The following is a 12,917-nucleotide window of genomic DNA, read 5'->3' on the forward strand; positions in this document are numbered from 1 at the left end:
GAGCGGTTGATGAATAAGTGACATAAAAGAGGTTTATTAGAATCAGAGCTTAGGACAAATTGCCCAGATGAAGTCTCAGGATTCCTGGACATTTGCTCATTGAAATGGTGGTTTAGAAAGCTGCTTTATGTAACAGAGGACAAGATGAGGGAAGTTACAATTGTCTGGCAAGACTGACTGGCTGTACCCCCTTTACATTCAGAAGGAGATGCTGGGATGAGGAAGAGGTGTGGGTGGCAATGTGAAAACCTTTGCAGGTTAGTTTACACAGCTGTGAGTGTAACCAAAGCCTCAGGCCAGGCCTTGCTGGGCCATTTAAAATTTAAATTGCCCTCTCCTTCTAAGCAGCTCAGCAAGCACCTTTACTTCCTCAGCCTGCCTTCTTGATACCTGAGGCCACCCGAGAGATGCCCTGGAGAAAACACGGTGATGGCCAGTTTCTGACCATCCCAATCCCCTCTCCTTTTTCTGAGTAGGAGCCTCATCATTCCTATCTCCCACTCCAAATTGGCAATTCCACATGGTTCTTGGGGTTACCAAACATGACACCCTCGTTTTGTGGCAGGAGATTCAGTCCTGGCCAGCCACAGTACCTCATCCTCTTGACCAAATGAATTCTCTCAAAGGGTGGCTCTGTCACCCATGATGAGCCAACCAGTACTTCTGTTGATATCAGAAACCCTTCACATGGTGAAGCTAGCAAGAGGGGACCTCTTTTCCCTGGGGTGCCAAGTTGGAAGGTTCCAAGCTTACAGCCGCTATGGGCATGTCCTCGTCCTCTCCGTCCGCAGAACACAGGACACATGATGGAGAAAAGCAAGGAGGCAGCCAGGCAAGAGGCAGCTTGAGGCAGGAAGAGAGAAGTCCTGAAGGGTCCAGTTCCAGTCTGACCAGTCTTTCCAGACCCCTGAACATCCAACTACTAAGAAAGTTCCCGACCACTTGTGTGAGGACAGTGGGGTAGCGGCAGAGATGTCAACTCCATGACAGGGACATGCCGGCTCCTACCTTGGAGGTGTCACAGCTGACCCTACTTGAGTCTATCTCTGGCAGACGAAAACAGACTGATCAGGGGCTTTGAGCTCCCCAGACACTCCCCTCATCAGGGTTCTCTGACCACCTGCTTTTCTCAAACATGGGTGTAGAGGCAGCTCTGTTATCTATGAAAAGGAGCAAGAGGCTTCAGTCTGCTGGAGAGGACTGGGAGAGGAGAGTGCCAAGCAGGGAAGGTGATGGGAATGCCATACCTCCCTGGGAGCCTTTCTGGGGGAAGTTTAGAAGAAATACCTAGCACTGCTGAGGTCTGGGAGGGAGGGCAGGAGGCCTGTCAGCTGTGAGAAAACAGGAAAGGCGGGAAGGAGAGACTGAGGCACCTCCATGCTGGGGAACTGCACCACGTACTTTTCATCCACAGTCATGTTAGACCCTCAGAGTAATCCTCTTGAGGTCAGATGCTGCCATCTCCAGTTTTTAAAAAAGGAACATAGATTCCTTGAAGAATCAGCTAGTGTAGGACTGGGTCAGCACACAGACCTGAGACAATGGCTCTAAAGTCCATAATAGCACCACAGGACCAGATCAACCCGGGACTAAGACTGTGACTGTGGGATGCCAGATCCAAAGTCCCGCAGGAGCCCCAGGCCTCCCAATGCAGCAGCTCTCTGCACCCGGGTGTAACTTCCCAGCAGGAACTCAGGGAACAGCCGTTTTGAGAAATATGGACAAAGGAGCCAGCAAGTGGCATGGTGGCTGAGGTGCTGGACTCCCATATTTATGCGTTGGTCACAGTTCGAGTCTAGGACCTGGTGGCTTCACACACATGCTGGATGCCTGTGTGTGCATGCCCTAAATCTTAAGAGCAGAATGGAAGAGAAGGGACTGTGGCATGACCATCCCCCTGACGGGTGATTTCTTGCTTTCTCTCTCTGTCTCTCCAATGAGCACATGCACCCTATAGTAAAAATCTCTCTCTTTAAAAAAAAAATACTCTAAATTTGTATATACCTAACAGTAGTACTTAGAAATACGTGAAGCAAAGATTGACAGAACTAGAGGAAGAAAGAGACAAATCCACAATCATAGCTGAAGATGTAGCAAACTTTTCTCAGGAACTGAGAACAAGCAGATGAAAATGATCAGAAAACATATCAAATTATTGAACAGTACTATTGACCAACTGGACCTAAGTTAGCATTACAGAATGCTCTGACAGCAGCAAATACATATCTTTCCAAAGTGCACTGAAATATTTGCCACGACAAACTAATTGGGTAATAGGGGCTGGTAGGTTGCCTGGTAGTTAAGGGTGCTGGACTCCCACATGACTGACCATGGTTCAAGTCCCGGACCTGGCAGCTTGCTCTCTCTCTCTCTCTCTCACAGCAAGTGGCATGGTCAAATTAAATAAGTAAGTGGATAAATAAAGTTATGGGACCAACAGATAGCATAATAGTTACACTGCTGGACTCCCATGTAGTTGACCGTGGTTCGAGTCCGGGACACAGTGGCTTAAACTCATGCCAGGCACGTGTGCGTGTGTGCCCAAGATCCTGAGAGCAGAATGGAGGAGAAGAGATTGTGGTGTGGTCATCCCCTCTGAGGGGGTGATTTTTCACTTTCTCTCTCTGTCTTTCTGGCAAGTGTATGTGCCCTATAGCAAAAATCTCTAAATAAATAAATAAAAGCTATAGGTTAGGTAATAAAACAAACCTGAATAAATACCAGAGGACTGAAATTATTCTGAGTATGACCTGATCAAAATGGTATTAAACTGCAAATATCCAGAAAAAACCCACAAAGGTTCAGAAACTAACACTTTTTTTCTCTCTAGTTTTTCACATAGGGTTTATGTGCTCGCCAGAGAGAGAGAGAGAGAGAGAGAGAAAGAGAGATAAATCAATCACCAACGGGGAGGATGGCCATGCCACAATCCCTTCTCTTCTTGAAATCATGGGCATGCACACACACAGCATGATTTTCAAGCCACTGGGCCTGAGACTTGAACTACTCAGCCTGTGCTTAGAGTGAGAGAGAAAAAAATGAGACCTGCTCAGCTGGCCAGGTGGGACCCAGCACCTTAATCTCCACGCCACCTGCTGGCCCAGCTAACCACACTTTTAAGCAACCTGTGAGTTGTTGTCTCATAGCCCATACTCACTTTTTATATTCAGCCCCACGATGCTAGGCCTGAGACTGCTTGGCCTAAAACTGGCCAACAGAGGGAGCTCGAGGAAACCTGGAAGGCTGCAGGTGCCTCCTTCCACAAGCTTCCACTGGGAACTCACAAGGCTTCTCTGCCCTGACAACAGCAATGTCTGCCTGAGGTAGCAGCTGCACTTGCTTTGCAGTTTTCTTAGCACTTGCAGCTGAACCCAGCATTCTATCAGCCCCGACATACACCCCAGCACCAACTGTACACTTCCTCTCTCAGAGGTATGAGTGTCACATCTGGAGCTCTGCTTCCCACTTCCGAGATTTGGTAATCCCACCTTCTTCACCTTGCTCCTTTCCTCCCTAGGATGGTAAACTGCCTTCTGAAATCACAGACTTAACATTGTTTTGTTTTGTTTTTAGGTTTTTATGATAGGGCATGTGCACTTGCTGGAAGGAGACAGAGACAGCGAGAGGGAAAATGAGAAATCACCCCCTGGGAAGATGGCCACACTGCAATCCCCTCTCCTCCATTCTCCTTGCAGGATTTTGGGCACGCATGCACATGTGCCAGATGTGATTTTTCTTTTATTTTTAAAAATTATTTAGAATTATTTTAAAATTTGCTGTAGGGCATGTGTGCTCACCAAGAGAGACAGAGACAGAGAGAGAGGGAAAATGAGGAAATAAGCCCCCAGGCCTGGGACTCAAACTATGGTCATGTTGGAGTCCAACACCTTAACCACCACACCACCTGCTGGTCCCCAGGTATGATTACATAAGTTACAGGGTCCAGGAATTGAACCATGGTTGGCCATGTGGGAATCTAGTGCCTGAACCACCATGCAACTTGCTGGCCCCAAGGTAAATGCATACAGCCTTACTTTGTAATATCTTTTAACTGTTTCTCCACTTGGTTAAAAACTTTACAACAGAATATATGCTCCTGTCGAGTAACTGGTGGGTCCTATCTTCTAACTGGGCTGTGACTGACACAGTATGGTCAGATTTTCTGTTTTTTCTTGTGTAGTGTACTAGTTTCCTATAGCTGCTGTAACAAATTACCATGAAATTAACAGTTTAAAACAACAGAAGCTTATTATCTCATAGTTCTGGAAGCCAGAAATCCAAATTGAGCCTCATGGGGCTAAGCCAAGGTGTCAGCAATGTTCTCCAAGCCTCTGAAAAGTAAAAAGGCCACTTTATTGCCTCTTCTAGCTTCCAGAACTGCACTCTGGCCTGTGGCCAACTCCTCCATATTAAGTCACCGGTTAGCACCTTGCATCTCTGCTGCCATTCTCATATTGCCCTAGGCCTTCTGAGTGAAATCTCTCTCTGTCTCACTCTCATAAGCAAAGTTGTAATTACATTTATAGCCCACCCAAATGATGTAAAATTACCTCCCCATCCCCAGATCCTTAATTTAATAACATCTGTAGCGGTCTTTTTCTCATACAAAGTTCTAGGGATTAGGATGTAGGAATCTCTGGAGGTTATTATTCAGCCTACCACATGGGTTTGCTAAACTCTGTTTTTCCTTCAATTAAGGAATTATTTTTATTTTATTTATCGTTATTATTACTTTCAATTTGCTACAGGGCATATACACTCACCAGAGACAAAGAGAGAAAGTGAGAAAGCAAGCTGCCAGGTCTGGGACATGAACTATGGTTGGCCACGTGGGAGTATTTTTTTTTTTTTTTTTAGGTTTTTGCCATAGGGCACATGTGCTTGCCAGAGAGACAGACAGAGAGAAGGAAGGTGAAAAAATCACCCCCCAGTGGGATGGTCGTGCCATAATCCCTTCTCTCCATTCTCCTCTTGGGATTTTGGGCACACATGCACACATGCCTGGTGACCTGACACCAGGTCTGGGACTTGAATCATGGTCAGCCATATAGGAGTCTAGTGCCTTAAGCACCATGCTATCTGCTGGCCTCACTAAGTTCAATTTTCTAGAATTTTGCCATTTCATATAACTTGTAAAATGTAGTAGCATCAAGTTGTTTCTATTTCTTATCTTTTTATGTCTACAGGATATGTAGTAATTTTTCCTTTTCATTCCAGACTGGTCATTTGTGCCACCTCTTTTCTTTCTTGATCAGCCTTGCTGAGTTGTAAAATTGTATTAGTCTTCAAGGGATCAACTTCAGGGTCTACTCATCCTCTTTATTCATCTATTTATTTTATCCTCTACAGCAAATGCAATAGAGGTTTTTGGGTTTTTTTTTTTTTTTTAGAAGTTTTTGCTATAGCGTGTGTGTGCTCACCAGAGAGAGAGACAGAAAGTGAGAAATCAACCCCCCCCAGGGGGAATGGCCACGCCGCAATCCCTTCTCCTCCATTCTCCTCTCGGGATCTTGGGCATGCATGCACATGTGCCTGGCGTGAGTTTAAGCCACCAGGTCTGGGACTCAAACCGCAGTCAACTACATGGGAGTTCAGTGACATAACAATTATACCAACTGCTGGTCCCTTATCCTCTTTATTATGACAGGATCTCATTTACTTTATTTTCTATTTAATTTGTGCTCTTATATTATTTTTTCCTTCTTTGAGTTTGATTTCTTGCTTATTTTCTGATATTTTTAAAGAATTAATTTATTCATTCATTTGACAAGAGAGAAAGTTAAAAAAAAAAAAAGCAAGAAAGTAAGCCACCAGGTCTGGGACTCAAACCATGGTTGGCCATGTGGGAGTATTCAGTGCCTTAACCACCAAGCCACCTGCTGGTCCCCTCTCTTCTGACTTTTAAAAAAATTTGCTGTAGTGTATGTGTACTTGCCCAAGAGATAGAGAGACAGAGAGAGAAAGAGAGAAAGTAAGAAAGTACCCTACAGTGGGGATGGCCATGCCGCAATCCTTTCTCCTCTATTCTCCTCTTGGCATTTTGGGGATGCACGCATACATGCCTGGTATGTTTTTCAAGCAGCCAGGTCCAGGACTCAAACTGTGCAGTTGGCCATGTGGGATCTAGCTGCCTTAATCTCCACACCACCTGGTGGCAACTGCTGAAATTACAGGTGCATCCAGCCTTCAGGTTGAATTAGTTTCCCATTTGGTCCAAGCCTGCCGAATACAGTGTCTTGGCAGTGTGTATCATTGCAGCTGGGCCTCAGAATCCACTCCTGACATAATTCTTCAGACCTCCATCTTGGTGAATGGTACCACTATTTCATTCAGGTATCCAAGTGGTTCTCTGCCAGGGGTGATTTTGCCTCCCAAGAGATAGCTGGCAATGTCCAGAGACATTTTGGGTTCTCCCAAGTAGGTGCAGCTACAGACCTTGAGTGGGCAGATGCTCCTAACAGCCCACAGTGCGCATTTATAGCACAGCTTTCCCCATGAAGAAGTATCCAGCCTCGACTGTCAACAGTGCTAAGGCTGAGAAAACCTGAGCTACGCAAAGCAAACTGAGGAGTCTTCTCTAGCTCCTTTTTCTCTTGATCCCTTCATTTAACCAGTACCAAATGTTAAAAGCTCCATCTCTTAAATAGCTCCTAAATTGGATACTCCTTTCCAAACCCACTACTGCCACGTTAGCCCTGGCCTGGATTACTAAAAAGCCTAAAGGATCGCCTGACCGGCAGGTGGTGCAATGGTCATGTCGTTGGACTCCCGCATGGCCTACTGCAGTTCGAGTGGCTTGAAAAATAATGCTGGGTTGGAACCAGCAGTTAGCGTAATGGCTATGTCGCTGGACTCCCACGTAGTCGAATGCGGTTGGCATCCTGGACCTGGTGGCTTAAAACTCACACCGGGTACGTGTGTGTGCGTGCCCAAGATCCCGAGAGGAGAATGGAGGAGAAGGGATTGCGGCGTGGCCATCCCCCCGGGGGGTGATTTCTCCCTCTCTCCCGTAAGCACATGCACCCAACGGCAAAAAAAAAAAAATCTGACTGCTTCTATCTGTGCCTTCCTTACACAATACTCTTCTATGAAGAGCCAGAGAAATACCTCTTACATTAGTTCTCTGTATAAGGTTGGTGACGGCTCCCATGACACTTTTTTTTTTCCCATGACACTTTTAACCTGTCTGCTCCTCACTCTTCAGCCTCAGCGCTCTGCTAGTCAAGAAGCTGCAGCCACACAGGCCCTCATGCTGTTCTCTGAGCAGAACAAGCTTCTCTCTGCCTCAGCGACTTTACAATTGCTAATCTCTTCTGCCTGGAATATTCCTTCCCCAAATAGCCGCACTGCTGGCCTTAGATCTTTTGCTCAAATACCACCAAAGCCTTTCCTAACTTCCTCCCTGGTTGCCGCCCTTTGCCCTCCTTTATGTTCCGTATAGCACTTACCACGACTGAATACTTGTTTGCTGTTTCTAGTTACCAGCTCCATGGGGTAGCAATTGGTCCATTTTGTCCTTTGCCACGTCCTAGCACCTACGATGGTGCCTGGCACTTACAGTACTCAAATATTTGTTGATAGAGTGCATGAAAAGATACTGACTCCAAAGTACAGGCTTCCCCCGGGTACAGCACTATTGTTCTCATGCCTAAGTAGCTTCTCCATGCTATTGGTGAAAGCTCACTAGGTGCAGGCACTCAGTTGCGGATTTTCTCAGAGAGGATCTCGGGTAAAGGCTCCATAAGATCTTTGTCATGAGCTGGGCAAGTGCAGCAATAACCCACCAGCCAAGGTGAAAAGGGACAGGGGAGCCTAGGCCTCTTCATCCGGCTGTATTCAGCTAACGAAGGAGACAACAGCTGATTAAAGGGCCAGGTTTGTAGAAGGAAAAGGTAACAAACCAGCAGATAGTCTCTTCATCTCTCTACCTGGGTCCTGATACCAACCAAGGGCCTCATGCCTGTCTGTGGCTTTGCTGTACCGGCCCCACTAGAATCGGCCCCACTGGAATCATTAGCCAGAGAGGCCCTTCCACAGCCTTGCTTGCAGATAGTTGTTGAAATACCCCAAGGAAAGGCTGGGCTTCCCTGGAGAAGTGAAAAACCAGACCCAGACCACCTCTAAGTGTGGAATTCAAAGTACTCACACTTGGAAACACAGTGACATTACTTGCCCAGTAAGCACAATTTTCTCTGCCGTCCTAACTCAAGAGGAATGAAGTGACTACTTCTAGCAGCTGCCTAATGGAACTCCTGGACAAATGTGAGTTCTACTCCTGCTCTACCTAATAGAACTCCCGGACAAACACGAGCTCCACTCTTGCTCCACTGTCAGTCTGGGACCCCTCCTTGGCCACTCCCAGCACACCTGTAAGAGACAAGAGTACTGTGGTGCCATTCAGATTTGATGAGATAAATACCTTTAGTTTCTTTAGCTCAAACTGGTGATGTTGTAAAGAACGCTCACATTCATTCCTATTCTTTAAGAAATGCGTTTTCTTGTTCCAGTTCTCTCTGCAAATTGAGAAAAATATATGTAAAAAGAAAAGGTCTTAACTACCATCGTCATCCTGGGTACATTTTTCTCTCTCTCTTTTTTTTTTTTTTCGAGAGGTTTTTGCTACAGGGCGTGTGTGCTCTCCAGAGAGAGACAGAGAGACAGAAAGCAAGAAATCACCCCCCAGACCCTTCTCCTCCCATCTCCTCTCCCGATCTTTGGCAGCACGCACACAAGCCTGGCATTGAGTTTAAGCCACTGGGTCTGGGACTCAAACCGCGGTCAACTATATGGGAGTTCAGCGACAGTCATTATGCTAACCACTGGTCCCCACTTTTCTCTCTTTAACATGATACCTTTGAAAATGCCTTTCTGGGTTTTTTTGTTTTTGTCACTACAGGGCTAAGAGATGAGAATGGGAGGAGAGTGAGAAAGAATCAATTAAGAACTCCTCTCAAGAAGGAATGAGGTGGGAACCAGCAGTTAGCGTAATGGCTATGTCGCTGGACTCCCATGTAGTTGACTGCGGTTCACGTCCCGGACCCGGTGGCTTAAAACTCACGCCAGGCGCATGTGCGAGCATGCCCAAGATCCCGAGAGGAGAATGGAGGAGAAGGGATTGCGGCGTGACCATCCCCCCTGGGGGGTGATTTCTCGCTTTCTGTTTCTATGTCTCTCTGTCTGTCTGGCGAGCGCACGCGCCCTATAGCAAAAACCTCTCCAAAAAAAAAAAAAGAAGGAATGAGGTGCACAATTCTCTAGACTGTGGGATAGGGAGAGAGAGGAGCAATATAAAACTTAGAAGGACAATAGGAAGCAGCTCTGGGGAAAGGTCAGAAAGGCCCAGAGAGCCCCTATGAGGCCCAAGGAAAAAGAAATCCAACTGTTTTGGATTTTTATAAAAGGCAGCCTTTTCACATATAGTCTCACAAGTGGTTGTCTCGCTAGAAAGACCAGGCCTGCTCTGTGAGATGGCTCCCTCCTCCAGAGTCGGGGCTGTCCTTCCCACTTAGCACACCTAGTATGTGCAACCCAAACTGTGCAGCTTAGGGCTACTGCCGAGGCCCTGAGCTCGGCCTCACCCCGCAGTCACTCACCAGCCCCTGTTCTGCCGCAGTCTGCTCAGCCGCCCGCGCACTCTCCAGGGCCTGGATTTGGGCCTGCAGGGCATGGGTGCGCTGGGCGCACTGTTGCTCCAGAGCCAGGACCTGCTGCTGTGCATGGCTGCTTTCCTGGTTTGCAGTAGCCTGCAGGGATACCAGAGGGGAGTTGGCCACAGTGACAAGGGCTTTCAGAGGGGGACCTCATTCTGGCCTTCTGTGGCCCAACAGCAACAACTCTCCCTCCTGGGTGTCTACTGCTGGGGGTGACTGAACTCCCTACCTGCAGGCTCTGCCACTGCACTGGCTGGCCTGGACTGCTGGGAGGTAGTCTGGCCCAGGCTTGATGCCATTACTGCTCTCAGGGCTTGTGGGTGGCTCTGGGCTCTAGCTGGCCCTCAGCACAGGCTTCCTCCTCCCTGCGTAGTGTTTCCTCTATGGCTTTTCCCTCTGAGGGTGGCAGTATAACATGGTGGTGAAGGACAGGGCTTTTGACCTTTCGCCCTTGCCTGGCTGTGGGACTATGGGCCAGCCTATGTGCAGCCCTTGTGAGCTTGCTCCTCTGCAGAATGAGAAGGACAGTGCAGCTTAGGGCTACTGCCAGGACTCAATGAAAACATGGGCAAAGCATTTAGCAGAGTGCCTGGGACACGGCACACAGGAGTCAGAGCCGCGGCTTTTATCTCCCTAGCACCAACTGGGCCATGAGGACTGGCCACGCCTTTGTCATCTCCTCCCACAGTCTCAATATGCTCTCCACACTCCTGGCAGCAAGCAGAGGTTTGGCTCCTGGTGGAGCTACCATCTCCAAGAGTCCCAAAGTTGGGCTGGGCACGACAGCAATGCAAATCAGCTGGTCAGCCCATCTCTCGGGTAACTCAGTTCCTCCAGCAGGTCCTGCCTCCCACCCCCTGCTGCTGTCCACCTGCTCGCAGCGTAACAGCACAACAGCTGTGTCCAAGGTCAGGGCCACTCTAGGAGTTGGGAGTGAGTTTGGGGCATCTGCAAACCCAAAAGGACGAACCTCAAGCAGCTCCTAGCCACTTACAAGCTCTAGAATCTGTGCTTCCTGGGCAGCCACGACATCCCTGCTGTGCTGGAGTTGCTCCTCAGAGGCCTGCACCATCTGCTCTAGTTCTTTCACCTAGAGGGACACAGAAGCATTCTTGCTGCTCAGAGAAGTTGACAAGTACTGATAAATGGTTTTAAACATCAAACCAACTTAAATAATGAAACAGGTACATTACAGAAAATGTAAAATGAGAAAAAAAAAAAAAAAACATACATGAGACCAAATGAGAAAAGACTGGAGCCCATAAAGAAAAACAGGCAGAGGACAGGAGCAGACAATTCCTAAGTGTAAACTTCCAAGACTTAATAGGCATATGAAGAGATGGCCAAATTAATTTAACCATTGCAATGCAAATTTACACAGTGAAATATGGGACCAGCAGGTGGCATGGTGGTTAAGGCGCTGGACACTCCCACATGGCCAGCCACACGGTTCGAGTCCTGGACCTGGTGGCTTGCTTTCTCACCATCCCTCTCTCTCTCTCTTTCTCTCTCTCTCTGTGTGTGTGTATTAGTCTGTCTCTCTCTGGTCAAATTAAAATAAATGAATGAATAAATAAAATGAAGTGAAGTTTAAAAAAATGAAATACTACTTTACATGCATATCTGGCAACAAATCAAAAGGCTAGGAAAAGGAATTTTGTGGAAGGCAGAGATGCAGATATATGATCTTTCACACACAACAGAGGCGAGCCAGAAGGAGCAGATCTTCTGGAAACAATCTTTAGTCACATTAGGTTATGTACATTTTTTTCTTAATTGTCAAAAGGCATGTGTGCTTGCCAGAGAGAGAGAGAGAAAGAGAGAGAGCATCTCCAATGAGGTGTGGTCATGCTGCAATTCCTTTTTCTCTATTTCTCCATCTTGTCTGGATTTTAGACATGCGTGCATTCATACCTGTTATGTCTTTCAAGGATTTGAACTCATGGTTGGGGACTAGGAGTTAGCATAATGGCTATGTCGCTGGACTCCCATGTAGTCAACCGTGGTTCGCGTCCCTGACCCGGTGGCTTAAAACTCACGCCAGGCGCGTGTGCATGCGTGCCCAAGATCCCGAGAGGAGAATGGAGGAGAAGGGACTGTGACGTGGCCATCCCCCCTGGGGGGTGATTTCTCGCTTTCTGTCTCTGTCTGGCGAGCACATGCGCCCTATAGCAAAAACCCCTTCAAAAAAGAAAAAGCAGATGTTGACCATGAGGGATCTGGCTCCCAATGCACAGTACTTGGCCAGTGCACTTCAAGACCAGCCGAGGTGATATGGGTTTTCTAATCATCGCCAGGAACAGGAGCACAACCTTTGCTGCAGTATACAGCGGAGTGTGGGATGGCAGGAAGGCAGTCTGGATGCCTGCCATCTAGTGGGCAAGCTCCAAGTAGAGCTGGTAAGCACAGTAACGTGGAGGTAGAGATGGGCCAGGTGGAGGAGACGGGGAGGCACACCCACAGCTGTATCACTTACACCACTAGGAAAACACGCACATCTCTCGGGTAACTCAGTTCCTCCAGCAGGTCCTACCCATTCGACAATAATTCAAACATGAAAGGATCTAATCAATACAGTAACCACATTTGAATGATAAGGTTTCCTACAGAGGGAGGTCAATGGGAATAAAACGAACTAGCAAAGTAACTGTGTGTAGAACAGTGATGGTAATGTGGCAAGAGTGAAGGAAATGACTAACTCATCCTGGGATAAGAAAGACAAAAAACAGTCCCTTCAATGGAGCAACCTTGACCAAGGGGATTCTCAGCCACATGTGGTATGCAGCCAGGGTCTACCCAACACAGGAAGCACTGGGAGAAAGGTCACTACCCGGGTCTCCAGGGTGTCCATGGCCTTGGCTTGGCTGCTTCTGGCCGCCAAGAGCTGCTGCCTGGTATCCTCCAAACTCTGCTCAGCAGCTGTTTTCTGTGAGTGGAAAAAAACAGTAAAGGAAGAAGGTTATTTCTTCATTAAATAAATGTTTCATAAAAAAAAAAAATAAATAATTAAATGTTTCCTGCCATCTACAACATACTGTGATTTGTGGTGGGCAGAAGAGACACAAGTACACTTAAAAATCCAGCTAAACTGAGAGATAACTCACATATCCATGTATCACAAAGTACACACAAATTTGATACAGTCTTTTGATCTTGGGGCAAAAGACCAATGAAAAAACTATATAACAGAGTGCAATTAGTGCCTGCAAAGAGGGACCATAGAATGGGATACCCTCACTGCCACAGGGTAAGTGGAAGGCTTTGTAA

At 47.2% G+C, this 12,917-nt stretch overlaps 1 protein-coding gene across 1 annotated transcript in view; it reads right to left on the reverse strand.

Annotated features, from left to right (window-relative positions):
• GOLGA1 (golgin A1) overlaps nt 1-12,917 on the reverse strand; it is a 68,583-nt gene that overhangs the window by 14,082 nt on the left and 41,584 nt on the right. The window contains 5 exon segments of the mRNA XM_014591459.1: nt 8,420-8,477; nt 8,479-8,513; nt 9,594-9,743; nt 10,645-10,740; nt 12,481-12,576. Coding sequence (XP_014446945.1) covers nt 8,420-8,477; nt 8,479-8,513; nt 9,594-9,743; nt 10,645-10,740; nt 12,481-12,576 — 435 coding nt within the window.

The sequence above is a fragment of the Tupaia chinensis genome, unplaced genomic scaffold (genome assembly GCF_000334495.1).
Source record: "Tupaia chinensis unplaced genomic scaffold, TupChi_1.0 Scaffold000575_1, whole genome shotgun sequence".
NCBI lineage: Eukaryota > Metazoa > Chordata > Mammalia > Scandentia > Tupaiidae > Tupaia > Tupaia belangeri.